We start from the raw sequence: 18509 nt of genomic DNA, 5'->3' as shown, positions 1-18509 counted from the left end.
AGTGTTAGGGTTACAGGCTCGCACTGATATTTCCCAGCTTCAGTCTTGAGACTGTGGCCCTGATTGTTTTCCTGAGTTTGGAACTATAGATTCAGCTGAGCTCCAGGTTCATCAGGAGGATGATCATTCCCTGTGAAGAGAGCAGTCAGGGCCTCTCCCCGTCTCCATCCCACTGGGAAATATAAATGCCTGGCATCACTGAACCCATTCCTCACCCAAGGTCACAGGCCTGCTGCGTTCTCCCTCCCAAATAGCTGTTGGTATTCATCTTAAAATTTTGGAAAGTCTTGGTTTCTTAAAGTGAAATCACAAGCCTGTGGAGTTAAGAGAAAGTATTGTTGAGAAGAATGACCCCATAGTAAAATCCAGACTTAGGAAGAAGATGAGCATGAAGAGGAAGATGAAGCAGGCTCAGAATTGGGGAGGGAAAAGGAAGTAGGCATTTAGTATGCAGGTGAAATTCAGGCCAGGCATGGTGGCTTAAGTAATCTCAGCACTCGGGTTTGAGGGTGAGGATAAACATCTCACTGAAGAGGGTGAGAGGGAGGATCAAAGATGCAGAAATGGATTATTATTGAAAAAGAACATGAGGAAGCAGGTGTTCCTCAGGAAAGGGAGATTCACAGAGGTGATGACGTCATCCTCAGATCAGGTCCCTGGCATACAAGAGAGTCCCTGCAGAAGAGAATGTATCCTTTTTTAGGAAAGATGCAGTTTTATCATATTTGCCTGATCATTTCAATTAGGATTTACTAGTCTGTAAAATTTTGCATTCCTTTCCAGTTGTAAAGTTCTCTAATGTATTTAAAATATTAATTTGTTTTCTTTGTTTATTTGAGGCAAGGTTTCTCTGTGTAACCCCGGCTGTCCAGGAACTCACCTCAAACTCAGAGATCCACCTGTCTCTGCCTCCCAAATACTGGGATCAAAAGTGTGCACCACCACTGCTCAGCTGAAATTTTAATTTTTCTAATTAAGGCTCCTTGTATATCTGGTTTACGTCCATACTTAAAACATTAACAAACAAAAAACCCAAACTATACAGTGGTTCACCAAACCCCATTAACAGTACAGGAAGCAACCTGCCGGCCATTTAGCCCCTGTAAACTTGTCCTGACATCCTCCCCCCCTTCTCATCTTCCTCGGGGACCCACCGGAGCTGCTGTACCCAGAACCCTGCTCCTCCTCTCCCATTCCACCTGGCTCACTCATCCCTGGAAGGAGCCTAACCCCAACCTGGGCTGGACCTCGGTATTTCCACAAGTCTGTAAAAGGGTTACATTTTATTATCCTTGCAAAGTGCTTAGGTCCCACGTTGAGTATGAGCCAAGGGCAGGGAAGTTTCATGCATCCTGATCGCAACAGTATTTACAGCACCTTGATAGATATCTAGACCTCAGAAGGTCCAGGTACTTAGGGTGAGTTGTAGGAAGTCCTATTTTAGGTTTGGACGACAAGGACATCTACACTGTCTCCATCAAAGAATCTGGGGTAGAATCCTCAGTGATAGCGCCCCTGAGGCTCCGTGGTGCTTGCCTGGTTCCTGGGAAGGCGGTCGGTTCTGCTCCAGCAGCGAGGCAAAGTGGGGCGGGGGGGGGGTCGGGGGGGGGGGGTTCGTATGCTCTCCGAGTCCAGTGGATGGGAAGTAGTCAGCAATAGCAACAGCAGCAGTAAAAAGACCTCAATAGCCACCGGTGGAGTCCAAACCCTGGCTGAACTGCTGATTGACTGCCCTTCCCACTGTACCAGACCTAGGCCAAGCCTAGCAGATCCTCTGCAAGACTGGTGAGCTCGTTCTCCTCCAGCGCCTCCACCAGGCGCTGCAGCGTAGCACGACGGCCCTCGGCTTGTATGAAGCGGCTCAGCAGCTGGAAGGCCTGCTCGTATAGCCCATCTCGCTCGTACTCATAGGCCAGCGCGTCGAGGGCAGGATCCCTCAGTGCTCGACAGCTACTCTGCAGCGAGCGCCCCACCCTGCGCCATTTGAGACCCACTGAGCGCGCGAACGTCTGCTGGTCTTGCAGATTCAGTGGCCGGTTCACTGCGGAGAAAAGTGAGGAGAGGTGGGTGAACACCGGTTCCCTGGAGCCGACACCCTTCCGCACCTCCCTGCGGATCCCTGGGCCCAGCCATGCTTCAGCCCAGATCAACCTCCCCGTGACCCCGCTTCTGCTGGTGAACCTCACCTACGGGCTGACCATGGAACAGAAAAGTATGGCAGGCCGCCGGTAGTGACTTCTCCTCGGCCAGAGAAGGAACTGGGGACTTCGAAGCGGCTGAGTCAACCTGTATGGCTTCACTCGAGTCAGTGCGGTCGCACGTCAGCTTGCGGAACTCATCCTCCAATTCTACCAGTTCCTCATCCCGGAGCCGGTCGGGCTGCGCAAAGGGGTGCACAGTAAGTGCGGCTTTTGGCCACAAATCCCCGCCCATCCCATCCTAACTCCACGTGGCAGCACCTTCTGGGCTAAAATGTAATTTAAACACCGCTCCTCGTCGGTCAGCAAAGGGTCCAGCTGTTCTGCCCCAGCACGCAACTCCAGTTCCAGCCGCACCACTTCCTGGGCAAGTGCCGGGGCCATGCACCTCTGCAGCGCGGTGCGCAGCGCCCCCTCGCGGTAAGCTTGAAGGAACCGGCCGCACAGCAGGCGCCCGGAGAACCGCAATTGCACGACGAGCTGCGGGTCGCTGCAATGGATCTTGAGTATCTGCAGTACATCAGGGCTGTCCGCACTCTCTGCAGAAGCGAGCAGTCAGGCCACCAGCTGTCCCCAAACAGGACTTTTCTCCAAGCAACCAGAACAGGAGGCTAAGCCCAAACATAGCCAGACCATTCTCCCGACCCTCAACCAGCTACAGCCTCCTGTGGTCTCTGCCCTGAGAAGGCAAAGAGGAAGGGGACCAGAAAGGACATGTACAGAGAAGGGTTTGAGCGAAGAGCGCGGCAGTGAGAGAGGAAAAGAAGACAGAAAAGTGCAGTTAGTAGCAAAGAGTGAACTGGTTGCTCGGAAGTGGAAATGGATGTACGGCAAAGGTGCCATTAGAGGAGCAACAGGTATAGCTAGACAGACACGGACGAGTGTACAAATGTCTACACTAAAGGACACATTGCAGTAAGCAATGACTACAGACCCCACACAGCCAGGGGTGCTCCCTCTCTCCTGATACCTCTTCCAACCCCACACCAAAATGGCCTTTTTCCTGAAGGTGTCTGAGCCGAAACCCACAAAAAGTGGGGCCTCCACCCCAGTTCTGCTCACAAAGTCCCAGAGTCGCTTCTCCTACGCCTGTCCAGCCACACACCTGACAACGCAGTCTGCAGCGCCTTGTATATTGCCGCCTTCTTCTGGGGATCTGTGTAGGCTTCAGACAGAACCACCTTGTCCAGGGAAGACTCCAGAAACAGGTATGCACTGCCCACCCACTCTTCGTGCCCATTCTGCCCCGCTGCCATCTTGCCTCCTAGAGATGCAAACAGATTATCTTGGAAACAAATATGCAGTCTCAGGTGGCTCAACGCTCGGTTCTGCTCACAATCCTGCCCAGTCCAACCCAGACTTGAAGCCAGGATTGTCCCTCCACCACCTGCGACTCTAGGGTCACAGGAACAGAGTAACAGAGGTGCTCCCTCTCACCAAAGCTGACAAAAGACATCTTCCTTCTGGATAGTTATCTTAGCTTTGTCTGCAGATTAACCTTAAGTTCCCAAAACCCTTTCAGAGGTTCCCACCCTACCCGGCTTCAGTCAGTTTTCACTGCCTAGATCCAAGAACAGATGTAAGAAGGCTGACCAGTACACGTCCCACTCAGTGTCCAGCAAAACTCAGTCAAGACTTGATATAAGGCTCAGATTGGACTACAGAAGCTCAATTCTGCATCCCTGGTTGGACCACTAAGGAAGTGGCACTAATTTCCCTAGCTTTGGGGTTGAATCGGAAGGAAGAAATGGGTCTCTTTGGCTACTGTTTAGAAAGGACCTATCTGAGGGAAGGAGGGCACCTACATGGAAGGAAATAAGGCCGAGAGATGAGAACATACATGTGGGGGGGAGGGAGGCCTCACTACATATCCCTGCCTGGTCTAGAACTCACCATGAGGCCTATGTTGCCCTCCAATTCACAGAAATCTGCCTCCCAAGTACTGGAATTAAAGACATGAGCACCGTGCCTGACAGGACAAACACTCTTATTTTTTAATAAGAATTATTACATGCACACCTGGTGCTCATGGAGGCCAGAAAAAATCAGAGACCGGAGTTACAGATGGTCGTGAGCCACTGTGTGGGTGCTGGGAATCTAATCTGGTTCTTGGAAGAGTAGTCAGTGCTCTTACCTGTTGAGCTGTGTCTTGCATCCCAGGACACACACACTTTTCTTTAAGATGTATTTGTTTTTATTTGCATTGGTGTTTTGCTTGCTTGCGTGTATGTCTGTGTGAGGGTGTCAGATCCCCTGGAACCAGAGTTACAATCAGTTGTGAGCTGCCATGTGGGTATTGGGATTTGAACCCAGGTCCTCTGGAAGAACAGCTAGTGCTCTTAACCACTGAGCCATCTCTCCAGTCCTCACAACATACACTCCCTTTTTTGTTGTTCAAGACAGGGTTTCTGTAGGTAACAGTCCTGGCTGTCCTGGAATTTGCTTTGTAGATCAGGCTGGCCTCGAGCTCACTGAGATCCTCCTGCTTCTGCTCCCAAGTGCTGGGATTAAAGGTGTGTACCACCACTGCCCGGCAGGATATACTCTCTTAACCATGGATCCAACTGTCTCTGAGCCCGTCCTGGACTGTTCAGTTATGTAAGTTTGCTATAAGGCTCTTGTTTTTATCAGCTGTTCCTAATCAGATTCCCTAACTGTTCACAGAGAGACAGCTCCCTTGCTCAATGCTGGGATCTGGGATCTCTTCCATCCATCCCTATCAAAATCCTGCTTCTAAACTGCTAATGAGTGTCGAGATTAAGAATGCCCCAGTGCAGAGCATCAGACATACCTTGCCAAAAGAAATAATTAATTGGTGATGGCCGTATCTGAGTCTTAGCACAGGGGACGCAATTTTTGAAGCCCCTCCTCATAGAAAACATACTAATACATATATATTTACTAAAACAGCCTGAAGATTATTGTTTATTTCCGGGCAGGTTGGGCAGTGATTTTAATTTTCTTTGTATTTTGTATATCTATTCTATTTTGTATGTATATATATATATAGACATGTTTCATTAGTTGGGGCCAGGCAGTGGTGGCGCACGATGGATCTCTGTGAGTTCAAGGCCAGCCTGGGCTACAAAGTGAATTTCAGGACAGCCGGGGCTGTTACACAGAGAAACCTTGTCTCGAAAAGAAAAAAAAAAAGAGTTGGGGCATAGTGGGACATGCCTTTAATCCCAGCATTCAGGAGGCAGAGGCCAGCCTGGGCTACAAAGTGAGGCCCTGGCTCAAAAGACAGGAAAAGAAAAAAACAGGAGTAGTCGGGAGATATATATATATATAGTTCGGTGATAAAGTGCTTGCCTAGCGTGTGCAAGGCCCAGGACAAAAAAAGAAAAAATAATAAAAAGAAGACGACGGAAGGAGCTTGCTATTATGGCTTCCTGCCTGTAATCCCAGCACTCAGGAGCCAGAGGCAGGAAGATCAACCAGCCTATATTACAAAGCAAGACCCCAGTCACTTCCATACTTGGGGTTGAACCCTGGGCCTGTGTATTCTAACCAAGTTCTCAGCCACCAAGCTACACCCCAGCACATAAAGGTCTTTCTTTAAAAGTAATGAAGGACGGCCTGGCAGGGGTGGCACTCACTTTTAATCCCAGAGGCTGAGTTCGAGGCCAGTCTGGTCTACAGAGAGAGAGTTCCAGGACAGCCGGGGCTACACAGAGAAACCCTGTCTTGGGGGTCAGGGGAAGCGGGGAAGACACAGTTTAAAAAACCTTCCCACCACGTGTCCTTCCATGAATGCTCTCCGCCCACTGGGAGGTTTCTAGGCTGGGTCCTGGGGCACCAATACTAATTTAAGAACAAATGCCCCCGTTAACGCGTAAGATTCCCAGGGCAACCCCACTTCCGATTAGGTGGACAGGCATGGCGCCCAACTCAAGAACTGAAAGTTTGAGATTCCCAGACCATCAGGACACGCCCCCTGATTGGCTGCGCCGAACGCGTCCTGGCAGAGGGAGGTTCCCAGACTCCCCGCTACCCCGCCTTCAAGCTGGGGGTTCGCACACGCCGGGGGTCAGGCAGAAAGGGGGCTCTCAGAAGCGTTCCGGGCCAGCCTTGCAGCCAGATCCTCTCTCCTGCAGGGCCTTGACACCCAGTTAGTTGGGACAAGAAACCAACGAAGGTGGAGGTCCGAAGTCCCTCACGCCTCCCACTGAAGCAGTCCAACAGGCCGCTGCCACCAGCTGGCCAGCAACTGCGTGTCACCCCAGTGCGGTGCCTACCCTCAGGAGACAGCTCTCTCTCTCTGCTCCGGCGGCACCAAGGGAGCCCACCCACTCTCCGCACTAACCTGGCCGCCGCACACTCGCCGGGCTCCGCTGCGCGCGGCTTCCGGGTGTGCGCAAAGACGCAGGGGCGGCGCCCCAGCCCAAGCCGCCGGGTCAGCCCGCGCGTCCCGCCTTCTCCGCGCAGGGCCTCTCCTTCCTGCCCCGCTGTCCTCCGTGGCCAGTCCCCTGCCTCCGGGCAAAGCCCACCTAGTCTGCTGAGCAGGTAAGATAACGACACCCAAGGTTAGATGGCAGGACGAACTGTCCACTGGTCATGACTCTAGCGGATTGAGGTTTTTGAGGCCAAAGGGCCCCAGAGTGAGAGCTGCCAAATTTAAGTCAGTTCCTGGGGTTCAATCAGAGGGCGTCTCCTGGAGATAAGAATTTCCTGGCGCCCCCTAGGAATCTGGTTCGGTGATCTTAAATCTCTGCTACACTTTAGCACTTACAGTGGGGTGCCATGATTCCAGAACAAGCCTGGCCCGGAATCTCCGAAACTCTAGAGTACAGTTGGGGCAAATTCCACGAGAAACCGTACGCTTGGAAGACATGGGGAAATTAAATGGCAAGTGGCGTGGACCCCCAGCACCTTGAAACAAAGCTGGCAGCTTCAAAGAGAGCTCATAGCTCCCAACAACGCCCACCCTCCTTCTGAAAGCTGAGCTCTGAGTTCCAACCGAACCTTAAATAGCTACCGAGAACAAGGGCTGGGCAAGGGTCAGGGCCCTAACTCGAATAAAAACCCTGAAAGAGCGGTCCGGCTCCAGAGCAGCAAGCTCCTCCCCCCCCCCCACCCCAGTCTGTCACAGAAAGCAGCGGGAAGTCTGTGCCTGGGGGTGGAGACAGAGCAAAGGAACCTCCCCTTCTAGGCTGCAAAAACACCATCATTTCCTGATTGGCGTGTGACCTCAGACAAAACAAAACAAAACAAAAAACCACTTCACTAAGATTCACGCCTTATTAACCGGGCAGTCACTTTCTAGTGGAAGGGCTGGGGTGGGACAGGATTCCACAACTTGAAACCTAGAGAGTCAAGTAAAGCTTGTTCAGCAAATGAGAAAGTAGTTTAAAGAACCGTTTAGAAGGCAGAGGCAGGCGGATCTCTGTGAGTTTGAGTCCAACCTGGTCTACAAGAGCTAGTTCCAGGACAGGCTCCAAAGCTGCAGAGAAACCCTGTCTCGAAAAACAAAAAACAAACAAACAAACAAAAAAAAGGTTTAGAGCCAGTCTTGGTGGCACATGCCTTTAGTCACAGCACTCCAAAGCAGAGGCAGGTGGATCTCAGTGAGTTCAAGGCCAGTGTGGTCTATAGAGTGAGTTTCAGAACAGCCAAGACAACATAGTGAAACTCTGTCTTTAAAAAAGGAAGAAGAAAGTAGAGGAGAAGGAGGAGGAGGTTGGGAGATGGCTCAGAGGTTAAGAGCACAAGCAGCTCTTCCAGAGGTCCTGAGTTCAAGTCCCAGCAACCACAATGGTGGCTGACAACCATATATAATGAGATCTGGTGCCCTCTTCTGGCGTGCAAGCAGAACACTGTATAAATAATAAATAAATAAACGTTTAAAAAGGAAGAAAAACCAAACCACAGAGGCAGGAGTATCTCGAGTTCAACACCAGCCAGGGCTACACAGCAGCAATGAGATAGAGAGAGAGAGAGAGAGAGAGAGAGAGAGAGAGAGAGAGAGAGAGAGAGAGAGAGGAAAGAGGGGGGGAAAGAAGTGTGTGTGTGTGTGTGTGTGTGTGTGTGTGTGTGTGTGTGTGTATGTTATGAGCACAACCAGAGCTACACCCTTTCCCTTTGGGGAAAATTAATAACATTCTGAACAGAAACCTCTGCACTTTCTTTTCTCTTTCTTTCTTTCTTTCTTTCTTTCTTTGTTTTGTTTTGTTGAGACAGGATTTCTCCATGTAAAACATGTAAAAGCCCTGATTGTCCTGGAGCTCCCTCTGTAGACCAGGATGACCTCGCACTCAGAGGTCCACGTGACTCTGCCTCCTGAGTACTAGGACTAAAGGCATGTGCCACCACGGCCAGCTAGTATTTTCTTTTTTTAATTAACTAATCTATTTAATGTGCATGTGTTTGCATGTGTGTCTGTGTGACATGCGTGTGGAGCAGCGCCATGGAGGCCAGAAGAGGGTGTTCGATGTCCTAGAATTGTAGTTATGGACAGTTGTGACTGGCCATGTGGGTGCTGGGAATCAAATCTCCACCTTCTTTGAGAGCAATAAACGTTCTTAATTGATGAGCCATCTTTTCAGTCCCCTGTCTTTAAAAAATCATTTTTAGATTTACGTATTTTATGTATATGAGTGTTTGCCTGCATGTATGTATGTATGTGCATTATGTATGTGCCTGGTGCCCAAAGAGTCTCGAAGAGGTACCAGATCCCCTGGAACCAGAGTTAAGGACAGTTGTGAGCCACCGCATGGGTGCTGGAACCAAACCTAGGTCCTCTGCAAGAAGAGCCAGCTTTCTTAGCTGCGAAGCCATCTCTCCAGTCCCATCCTTTCGTTGTTTGCTTTTAATGATCTGTTTATTCGTGTTTATGAGTATGGAAGTGCTCGATCCAAGTTGACAGGCATACCAGTGGAGGCCAGAGGACAACTCTCAGAAGTCACTTCTTCCTTTCCACCACTGGGTCCCAGGGATAGAACTCAAGTCATCAATCAGTGTTGGGGGCAAATGCTTTATCTGCTGAGTCATCCCACAGGCTGGGAGCGCTCCACTTTCTGCAAAGCGCATAGCGTCTCCCAGGCTACAAGCATCGCTATGCCCAGGCGCTGGCATTTCTGAAATACTTCGACCTCTCTGAGCCCAGGGCCCCCTCTTTCACTATAGGCACCACTGCTGGCAGCAGCAGACCCGCCCCCGCCCCGCCCCCTACTCCCGCCACACCATGGTGGAGCCCGGAGAAAAACTGCCAGAGGAAGTGTTGGCGCTCATCTTCCGCGATCTGCCTCTCAGAGACCGGGCTGCAACCGCCAGAGTCTGCAAGGCCTGGGCTGCCGCCACCACCAGCAGTGCTGTGTGGCGTGACACCAGCATCAGGTGAGCTGCTTCCTGCTGCCACTCCACCTCACTTCACGCTTGAACACAAACTAACTCAGTGCTGCCTACTTGATACCAAGTAGTATTGGGTATGTTTTGTTTTGAGCCCAGGGGATTGAACTTGGGTCTCACTTGCTAGGCAAGGATTCTACCACTAAGCTCTGACCCCAACCCCCAAGGAGTGTTCTAAGTGCTTTCCACAAATTAGCTCATTTAGTCCTCATAAGAAGCTTGTAGCAGGTAGATAGTATTATTTCCTTTGCACAGACAGGCAACTGAGGCATAGAGACTTAATCACTTGGGCCTGGAGGCTGCATCCAGCAACTGAGTGAGAGAGTCAGAATCTGAACCTGGTGGTCTGGAGGCCCTGCTCCACCTCCACAGACTAGTAAACCTAGTGTTTTAAATACCATTTTTTAAAAAGTTTTTTTTTTTTTTTTTTTTTTTTTTTTAGTTTTTCAAGACAGGGTTTCTCTGTAGCTTTGGAGCCTGTCCTGGAACTAGCTCTTGTAGACCAGGCTGGCCTCGAACTCAGAGATCTGCCTGCCTCTGCCTCCCGAGTGCTGGGATTAAAGGCGAGCGCCGTCTCTACCTCAGCCCACCATGGATTTTTCCCAGGGCTGGAGTGCGGGGAGGTTACAGCCTGAGAAGCCTCTGAAGACTTCTGAAGTTTTGGAAAAGATGGAAGTTCCCATCACAGAGAATAAAGAGGGCCAGCGGAACCCACAGTGAGGGGCACATAGAGATGGCCCCTCAATTAAGAGCACTAGCTGCTCTTCCAGAAGACCTGGATTCGGTTCCCAGCTCCCACTCAGCATCTTATAACCAGCTGTAATTACAATCCTGGAGGATTCATCACCCTCTTCTGGCATCCTCAGACACTAGGCACACCTGTGGTGCAGACATACATGCAGGCAAAACAACTATACACACACACACACACACACATAATCAATACACTAATAAAAAAAGTTTCTTCCCCAGTTCATGGTGTCCGCTGACTCCTTTCTGTGTCGCTCTAATGCCAGTTGTGACAGTGAGCTGGAAGACTTGTTGCCACCGTATTTGTCCGCCTGCCTGGACCACATTCACAACCTACGGCTGGAATATGAGCCATCAAAGAAGCCCAGCCGCCGAGCAGCCACTGAGCTACTGAGGGCCCTTGCTGGCCGAGCCCCAGGACTTCGAGGCCTACGCTTGGAATGCTGCGGAGAGACGCCGCTTTTTGACGCGGGTGGCGACATCCTGAGCGCTGTGCACGCCGTCTGCGGAGCCGCTCACCAACTGCGCCACCTCGACCTGCGCCGCTTGCCCTACACACTAGACGACACGCTGGTGCTTCAGGCTGCACGTGATTGTCCCGAGCTCCGTAGCCTTTTCCTGGACAACCATGCACTAGTGGACAACGTGCAGCCCAGCTCTGTGCTCAAGCTTTTGGAGGCCTGCCCGCACCTGCGCGCCCTTGGACTGCACCTGGCCAGTCTGTCGCCTGCCGCGCTGGAACTGCTGGCCGCGCCACATCGCGCCCCTTTTGCACTCCTGGCATTGAGGTGCGCGTGCCCCGAAGATGCCCGTGCGTCCCTCCTGCCTGATGAAGCCTGGGCGACACTGCGTTGCCGCCACCCTGGGCTGGAGGTGGAGCTGGAGCTGGAGCCGGCGCTTCCAGACGAGGCCGTAACGCGCGTCCTGCAACCAGCCGTACCAGTGGCTGTACTGCGTCTCAACCTCTCGGGTGACACGGTAGGGCCCGTGCGCTTCGCAGCGTGCCACTACGCCGAAACTCTGCGCGCCCTCGAGGTACGCGCGTCCGCTTCCACCGAGCTGCACACCGCTCTGGAGGAGGTGGCGGCGCGCTGCGCGGGCTTGAGGGAGATACACTGCTTCTGCGTGGTGAGACCCTCGGTACTGGACGCCTTCCGCGCGCACTGCCCGCGCCTGCGCAGCTACACCCTCAAACTAAAGCGAGAGCCGCATCCCTGGCGGCCCACGCTGGTGCGGTGATTGGGCAATCTCACCACTTCTGGACTGCACGGACCCCAAGCCTCTGAAAGGACTGAGCAAGTCGTGCAGGCATTCCCCAGCCGCTAGCCCCGTCCTTGGGGAGCCCCTTGACTACTGTGCTTGTCGGGGCTTGGGGCCTATGAAGACATCCAGACCAGTCCCAGGCTCCATAGATTCATGGGGCCTTCTCAACCTCTGTGTCTCTCCCCATTCTAGGCTCTCCCTCCTCTGTCCACTCTGCGCTAGCTCCGAGGCCCAGAACTGGGGGAGGGCAGGCACAAACACAAGCCAAAAGTCAAGGGTGAGTGTGAAGTAAATAAATCCTTTAGTATTCCTGCGTCCTGTAGTCTCGAGCCAGCTCTGAGGGGAGGGCAGGAAATGCACAGACTGGAAGAGCGTCCGGCCAGACTTGCAAGAATGGGGACCTCGGGGGCTTTTGTATTGTGACCGTGGGAGGTCGGGATCGGTACACTCTATACTACAGGAATGACCAGTTCCCTAGCGTCCGATAGGCAGGGAAGGGCCAGCTTAACCCACCACCCTGTCTACCTGCCCTCCCTTACCTAGGCTTCACTATGTCCTTCACTTCTAGGACTTTCCGAGCCCACAGATGATTTCTCCCCATCAACCCAGAAAGAGAGGGACTTGAGAAGGATGAGACTCGAACCTGAGTTCCCCTCCTCACCTCCCCCCACCACACACACACACACACACACACACACACACACACACCTACGTTTCAGCCAGCCCTTTCTCTTTACTGGTGACCGGGCGGCTGTCCGAGCCCCGCCCCTTGGGTTCGCACGCGGCCCCCGCCTGACCCGGCGCCCAGGGGCGGAGTAGGGCGGGGCGGGCGGCAAACGCAGCACTTTCGCGGCTTTGACAAGCCCGCAGCGGCCGGGCTGGAACGCTGAGCCGGGCCGAGACTGCGCCATGCAGGAAGCGCCAGCTGCGCTGCCCACGGAGCCAGGCCCCAGCCCGGTACCTGCCTTCCTCGGCAAGCTATGGGCACTGGTGGGCGACCAAGGCACAGACCACCTCATCCGCTGGAGCCCGGTGAGGGCTGGGGCCCCTCAACTCTCTCAGTGGTCCCCGGGGGTCCGTCCAATGTTTGTGAACACCATGTCTACCCAGCCCCCACCTGGGACTGGGCTGTGAGTACCTCGATTCAGCTGTGCAGAGTGGATCACGGTGGAAGGGTAGGTGAGATACATGAGGAGCGAGGGTCCTAGAGCCCAAGGGACCTAGGTAATTCTCACTTTACTTGTCTACTGATGAGAAAACAGGCCAAGAAAAAGGGAAGGCTGGCTCCACCTCTGGCTCAGGGTCACAAAGTGAGCCTGAGACCAGTCTGAGGTTGACCCCGGGTTGGTACGTGCTCTTTCTTTCTGAGAATCTAATCTGGATCTGGCTAGGGGTAGGAATTATTTGTGGTTATGGCAGGGTAGGCCTCATATGGTTCTGACCTGGTCATGTCCCACCTCCCAGTGAGGTGCAACCCTGGACCAGCGAGTGAGTGTGGTCCAGCTGTGAGTATCTGCCTCTCACCTAGTCTGGTCTCCACCCGATGGACATCCTTTCCTTCTTGGCAGAGTGGGACCAGCTTCCTCGTAAGTGATCAGAGCCGCTTCGCCAAAGAAGTACTGCCTCAGTATTTCAAACACAGCAATATGGCGAGCTTTGTTCGCCAACTCAACATGTGTGAGTCCCTCTACCAGGCGGGAAGAGGGTTGGGGTTACTTGGTGCAGAAGATGGAGCGGCTCACGCTCACACACACCCCCTGCCTCCCCTTCCCCTCCCACCATTCCCCAGATGGTTTTCGGAAGGTGGTAAGCATTGAGCAAGGTGGCCTTCTCAGGCCAGAGCGTGACCACGTTGAATTCCAGCATCCAAGCTTCGTGCGAGGCCGGGAGCAGCTACTGGAGCGCGTGCGCCGCAAGGTGGGGCAAACTGCAAAAGTGGGAAAAGGCCAATGTTGGTATTTCTGGCTCTGGTTTATGTGTCCCTGTCCGGGATGGTGCCTCCTACCTACAGGTACCTGCGCTGCGAGGCGATGACAGTCGATGGCGTCCTGAAGACCTAGGCCGACTGCTGGGAGAGGTGCAAGCTTTGAGGGGGATGCAGGAGAGCACGGAGGCACGGCTGCAGGAACTCAGGCAGTGCGGGACAGGGAAGGAAGGGTGGAGTTATGGGGGACAGGATACTGGCTACCTAGGGGTTCTGGGCAGGGCCTTCCACTCCTTTAGACTAGAGGCTTCATCCAGACAATGGGTTCAGCTCTGTAACGTTTAGTCTTGGAAGAGAGACGTCCCTTCTGCTAGTGACCTCTCCATTCTGTGGGTCTCTGTGGGTCTCGGATGCCTCAGCATCTCCCCACCCCTCTTCCCAGGCAGAACGAGATCTTATGGCGAGAAGTGGTGGGCCTGCGGCAGAGCCACAGTCAGCAGCACCGGGTCATCGGCAAGGTGCTCCTCCTCCCCTAACTCTTATCCTCCCGCTCCTGAGCACCCCATACCTCCACCCCTGTCCCCCAGACCCGCCAGAAATTGCTTTTCCACAGTGAGGGGCCTGAAGTATGAATTAACCCTTTCTTTTCAGCTAATCCAGTGCCTGTTTGGGTCACTTCAGACAGCGCCCAGCAGTACAGGAACCAAGAGAAAGCTGTGAGTCCAGAAGCCTGTAGTGCTCACACTTGCATTCCCACCGCCAGGACTCCCTTCCTTGTCAGGGACCCCACTCCAGAGACTCCTGCAGATTCGTGACTCCCCTACTTTTTACCCTCAACTCCATCAACCATCAACTCCATTCACATCTCCTCACCGCTTCCATTCCAGGACCTTACCCTCAAATTCCTATGCCCAAAGTCGGCACCCCTGGCTCTCTCCCTCCTCTCTCAACCCCCAAAGGGCCCCCATCTCTCAGGGAGCCCCTTCCACTCCAGCATGTGACTGATGCCCTGGAAACAGGCCTCAGCTCTGCTGACTGAGCTGCTGGGGCCTGAGGGAGGGAGAGAGGGAGGGAGGGCGGTTCAGGCAAAGAGGCATGGAGGCCTAACCTGCCCACCCTGCTCAGGTCCCTGATGCTCGATGAGGGGGACTCATGCTCGGCCTCTGCCAAATTCAATGCCTGCCCCATCTCTGGTGCACTCCTCCAAGACCCCTACTTTATCCAATCGGTAGGTGGTGTTTCCTCTTCTTCCTCTTCCTCAGGTGCAGATAGGATTGTGAAGAGCCTGTTTCTTCTCCCTTTCTGCCCCCCAAAGATGAATGCCAACATTCTACCAACCAGACCTAGGTGTTTTGTTTTGTTTTTGTTTTTTGAGACAAGGTTTCTCTGTAGCTTTGGTGCCTGTCCTGAAACTAGCTCTTGTAGACCAGGCTGGCCTAGAACTCGCCAGAGATCTGCTGCCTCTGCCTCCTGAGTGCTGGGATTAAAGGCGTGCACCACCACCGTCAGGCTTTAGATTCATTTTCAAACCCTGCCCCTTCGTCCTGGTTCAGGTGGGTGCTGGTTGGGCTCTTCTGTAGCTGGAGGTCAAGAGCTTGGCCAAGCCTTCTCCTTGCAGCCTCTCCCAGAGACTACCCTGGGCCTCAGCCCTCACAGGGCCAGGGGGCCCATCATCTCTGACATCCCAGAAGATGGTCCATCTCCTGAAGGGCACAGACTTTCTCCCTCCGGTGGTGACAGGAGGTAAGGAGGACAGGGCCTGCCTTATGGGGACCATACAGAAAGTGCCTACAGCCCAGAGGCCTGTGGGGGTGGGGAGAGGTCAGGGTCAGGGTCTGGTTGAAGCTTTTCTCTGGTGCAGGGTGAAGGGCCTGGCACTGCTCAAAGAAGAGCCGGCCAGTCCAGGGGGGGATGGCGAGGCCGGGCTGGCCCTGGCCCCAAACGAGTGTGACTTCTGCGTGACAGCACCCCCACCGCTGCCTGTGGCTGTGGTGCAGGCCATCCTGGAAGGGAAAGGGAGCTACAGCCCTGAGGGGCCCAGGATTGTACAACAGCCTGAACCCAGGGGCCCCAGGGAGGTACCTGACAGGTGAGCAGAGCCAATGTTGATGATTTATAGAGTCTCATATATTGGCCAAACAAAAGCCACTGCTTCATCTGTCCTGTGGTAGCTGAGGGGGGAACATTGGGCATCAGACTCTCATGACCCTAACTGACCTGATTTCTCAGAGTATGCTCCAAAGAGTATCAAAATTATTTAGAGAATGGAAACCCCCCAATCAAGTCACCAAGCACTCTGTAGTAGGGCTCTGGGATTTACAGGAAATTAGTTCACTGGCATGATTATAACATATAATTCTAACAACCAAGGGTAGTTGGTATTAATGGCACAGGGGTGTCAACTTGGGAAACTGAGGCAGGAGTATCACAAGTTCAAGGCTTGCCTGGGCTACAGTGTGAACTCAAGACCAGTGTTGGTAACTTAGTGAGACTCTGACTAAATATAAAAGGAAGGAAGATTTGGTGGGATGGTTCAGCAGGTGAAGTCCTTGCCACAAAAGCCTCTTGCCTGAGTTCAACCCCTAAAACCCATGTGAAGTGGAGACAATCAACTTCACACAACTGTGCTCCCTGACCTCTACACATGCCCCACCCCCAAGACACATAATACCCAACAATAATAATACATAAAATAAATCTGCTGGGCAGTAGTGGTGCACACCTTTAATCCCAGTACTCAGGAGGCAGAGACAGGTGGATCTCTGTGAATTCAAGACCAGCCTGGTCTACAGAGCAAGTTTCAGGACAGCCACATCTGTTAATGCATAGAAACCTTGTCCCCTAAAACCAAATAAATAAATAAAAAATCAAAGTAATGGGGAAAGGGTGGCTAGGCTGGGGGCATAACTCAGTGGTGGAGTATGTACCTAGCATGCTCAAGCCCGAAATTCAAACTCCAACTGGAACACACATGCACACACAACAAAAACCAAACCAAAAGCCTTTGCTAGTCTTTACACTTCTCTAGGAAGGGGACCTCTGCCAAGATCTCAGGTCTTAGGTAGGAAGCAAAGGCAAATCAAGGCAACCTTTCAGAAGCTGGGCATGGTGACATACCCCTGTTGTAATTAATGCCAGCACTATGGAGGAGGTGGTGGCAAGAGGGTCAGGAGTTCGAGGTCATACTTAGCTAGTAAAGGTTTGTGGATGGACTGAGCTACACAAGACCCTATATCAGACAACAGCAAAGATACCCCTTTAGCACCCAGGATATTGAGGCAAGAGGATTGCTGTAAGTCTGAAGTCACCCAGGGCTACATAACAAGATGTTGTCTCGTGCCCACAAAATTTTAAAAAAGAGAGCGAGAAAAGAAAAAATCTCCCTTATTAGGGAGGGGATTGAAGGAAAGTATTGTTTCTTAGCATGTTCTAGTTGTTGGGGCAATTTAAACCTGATGATGCAAGTTCCTTAGGAGATGGATGTTATAGACCAATAGCAAGCAGTTCTTTGTGCACAGGGAAATTCTGGGCCTGGATCGGGGTAATCGGAGCCCAGAGAGTCTGCTGCCCCCAATGCTGCTTCGGCCTCCCCCTGAAACTGTGGAACCCATAGCACCCATGGATGTGAGTATCTCTTTGCCTGGGCAGGACGTGATGAGACACACGAAGTTGAGCTGTCTGTGCAGCCTTTGAAGGCACGGCTTACCCAAGCTCTTCCCAGGTGCTGGGCCCTGGCCTTCAAGGACGAGAATGGACCCTGATGGATTTGGACATGGAGTTGTCTCTGGTAAGAAAGGAGAAGCTGAAGGTTGGTTTGGTTCATGGCTGAAGGATTGCCCCAGTGACTCCCCAGCTCTCTTCCTCGACTTCTGGGCTCCCTTCTCAGGTGCTTCCTGGGGTTCTCCCATGCAGATGCAGCCCTTGGCTCAAGAGAGAGGTGAGGCTGAGCTGACGGTCAAGGAGTTGAATTCTTCAGGTGTAGGTAATGGTGGAGACGCCTGGGTAGAAGCCACCACAGTCTGAATTACCATAATTGGGCAGGGTGGGTGGCTTGGGGGGGGGTGGGGGAGTGGGGGGGTGGGAGGGGGAGAGGGGGAGGGATGACCCTGAATTTCTTCTAGAGACACCCAAACCATCATCATTGTGTGAGAGGAGTGAGGTCAAGAATAATGTTTTAAGCTATATGGTAGTACATACTTTGTAACCCCAGAACTCAGGAAGATCATGAGCTCAAAGTCAGCCTGGGATGTGTAGCAAGCCCCTGCCTTTAAAGGATATGTTTGTAAGGATAACATTACCTCCTAACTGAAGGAGGGCTCTCCTAACCATAGCCTACTCCTCCTAGGGAAAGACCACACGCTGGGAACGCCACTCCTGCTGGATGTTCCGGTGGATTTGCAGGGTACAGCTCTGTCAGTGCCTGGGGCTTTAACCCTTTACAATGCTCCTGAAAGCAGTGCCTCCTACTTGGACCCGGGAGCCAGTCCTTCCTCCCCCTGAGACTCCCGCCCCTCTGAGAAAGCCTGGCTAAGGAACCAGCACGCAGCAGCACACCCCTTTAGGCTTCCCGGCGTCCCCTTGGGGGAGTGAACGAAGCCCCCATTATGCAGCACCTTCTCTCCACTACCCCAGTGAGTCTTGCAACATAAACTGCATTCCCCTACTCTGTTTCTGGTCTCTCGTTTTTTTCTGTCAACCAAAGACAGTGGATGACGACTTTGCATTCAGACAAATGTCCAGATGATTGGACTTAGAAACGTCCTGACACTCAGACTTTCATGGAAGCCCCCACCTCGAGAATGGCGGTACTTGGAGTGCCAGTGCCGAACTCTCGCACTTGCACTGAGATGCCGGCCACATCCAGCTTCTCTATGCACGTGTCTCTGACTCTGGGCAAATCGGTTCCCTTCTCTAAACTTATCTGTGACAGGCGGAGGGAGGAGTCGTAGAAGGACAAATTAAAATCACCTAGCAAATAGAAGGCCCAGAGTGGGCAGGACACGTGGGACCATAAACAACTGAACTGA

At 52.7% G+C, this 18509-nt stretch overlaps 3 protein-coding genes across 14 annotated transcripts; 2 read left to right on the top strand and 1 right to left on the bottom strand.

The window, feature by feature from the left end:
• Positions 1 to 1595: 1595 nt before the first annotated feature.
• Tradd (TNFRSF1A associated via death domain) lies at positions 1596 to 6674 on the bottom strand. Of its 2 annotated transcripts, none has more exons than XM_038312653.1 (5): positions 6505 to 6674; positions 3304 to 3462; positions 2460 to 2737; positions 2187 to 2379; positions 1596 to 2041 (listed from the first exon to the last, which is right to left on the bottom strand). In XM_038312653.1, the coding sequence occupies exons 2-5, from the start codon at positions 3452 to 3454 to the stop codon at positions 1752 to 1754; spliced, it is 912 nt and encodes a 303-aa protein (XP_038168581.1). In that variant the 5' UTR covers positions 3455 to 3462; positions 6505 to 6674; the 3' UTR covers positions 1596 to 1751. The 2 variants fall into 2 exon arrangements, with proteins under 2 accessions (XP_038168581.1, XP_038168582.1); XM_038312654.1 differs by having other exon boundaries at positions 6437 to 6560.
• Fbxl8 (F-box and leucine rich repeat protein 8) lies at positions 6198 to 11667 on the top strand. 2 transcript variants are annotated; one of them, XM_038312649.1, is made up of 3 exons: positions 6198 to 6704; positions 9324 to 9533; positions 10562 to 11667. In XM_038312649.1, exons 2-3 carry the CDS (start codon positions 9382 to 9384, stop codon positions 11532 to 11534), a joined length of 1125 nt encoding a protein of 374 aa, XP_038168577.1. In that variant the 5' UTR covers positions 6198 to 6704; positions 9324 to 9381; the 3' UTR covers positions 11535 to 11667. The 2 variants fall into 2 exon arrangements, with proteins under 2 accessions (XP_038168577.1, XP_038168578.1); XM_038312650.1 differs by lacking the exon at positions 6198 to 6704 and having other exon boundaries at positions 9397 to 9533; positions 10518 to 11667.
• Positions 11668 to 11695: 28 nt separating this feature from the next.
• On the top strand, positions 11696 to 18145 carry Hsf4 (heat shock transcription factor 4). Of its 10 annotated transcripts, none has more exons than XM_038312644.2 (14): positions 11696 to 11835; positions 12127 to 12590; positions 13127 to 13235; positions 13348 to 13475; positions 13570 to 13694; positions 13925 to 14000; positions 14134 to 14198; positions 14608 to 14710; positions 15101 to 15225; positions 15344 to 15571; positions 17001 to 17106; positions 17204 to 17269; positions 17395 to 17464; positions 17828 to 18145. In XM_038312644.2, exons 2-14 carry the CDS (start codon positions 12468 to 12470, stop codon positions 17980 to 17982), a joined length of 1479 nt encoding a protein of 492 aa, XP_038168572.1. In that variant the 5' UTR covers positions 11696 to 11835; positions 12127 to 12467; the 3' UTR covers positions 17983 to 18145. The 10 variants fall into 10 exon arrangements, 8 of the variants coding, with proteins under 8 accessions (XP_038168572.1, XP_038168571.1, XP_038168570.1 ...); XM_038312643.1 differs by having other exon boundaries at positions 12127 to 12733; positions 13570 to 13635; positions 13929 to 14000; XM_038312642.1 differs by having other exon boundaries at positions 12127 to 12733.
• The last annotated feature ends 364 nt before the right edge of the window (positions 18146 to 18509 follow it).

Source organism: Arvicola amphibius, chromosome 15 (assembly GCF_903992535.2).
Source record: "Arvicola amphibius chromosome 15, mArvAmp1.2, whole genome shotgun sequence".
In the NCBI taxonomy this organism is placed as follows: domain Eukaryota; kingdom Metazoa; phylum Chordata; class Mammalia; order Rodentia; family Cricetidae; genus Arvicola; species Arvicola amphibius.
Note: the sequence above shows the minus strand (reverse complement) of the source record. Positions and strands in the feature narration are given on the sequence as shown.

Bases quoted from the DNA above. Each gene is read 5' to 3' on its own strand.
- Fbxl8 (XM_038312649.1), top strand. From the start codon at position 9,382: ATGGTGGAGCCCGGAGAAAAACTGCCAGAGGAAGTGTTGGCGCTCATC. The intron at 9,534-10,561 runs GTGAGCTGCTTC...CTCTAATGCCAG, and splicing joins TGGCGTGACACCAGCATCAG to TTGTGACAGTGAGCTGGAAG.
- Tradd (XM_038312653.1), bottom strand. From the start codon at position 3,454: ATGGCAGCGGGGCAGAATGGGCACGAAGAGTGGGTGGGCAGTGCATAC. The intron at 2,738-3,303 runs GTGTGTGGCTGG...TCGCTTCTGCAG, and splicing joins GCTGCAGACTGCGTTGTCAG to AGAGTGCGGACAGCCCTGAT. The intron at 2,380-2,459 runs GTGCTGCCACGT...CCCTTTGCGCAG, and splicing joins ATTACATTTTAGCCCAGAAG to CCCGACCGGCTCCGGGATGA.
- Hsf4 (XM_038312642.1), top strand. From the start codon at position 12,539: ATGGGCACTGGTGGGCGACCAAGGCACAGACCACCTCATCCGCTGGAG. The intron at 13,476-13,569 runs GTGGGGCAAACT...TCCTACCTACAG, and splicing joins TGGAGCGCGTGCGCCGCAAG to GTACCTGCGCTGCGAGGCGA. The intron at 14,711-15,100 runs GTAGGTGGTGTT...TTCTCCTTGCAG, and splicing joins ACCCCTACTTTATCCAATCG to CCTCTCCCAGAGACTACCCT.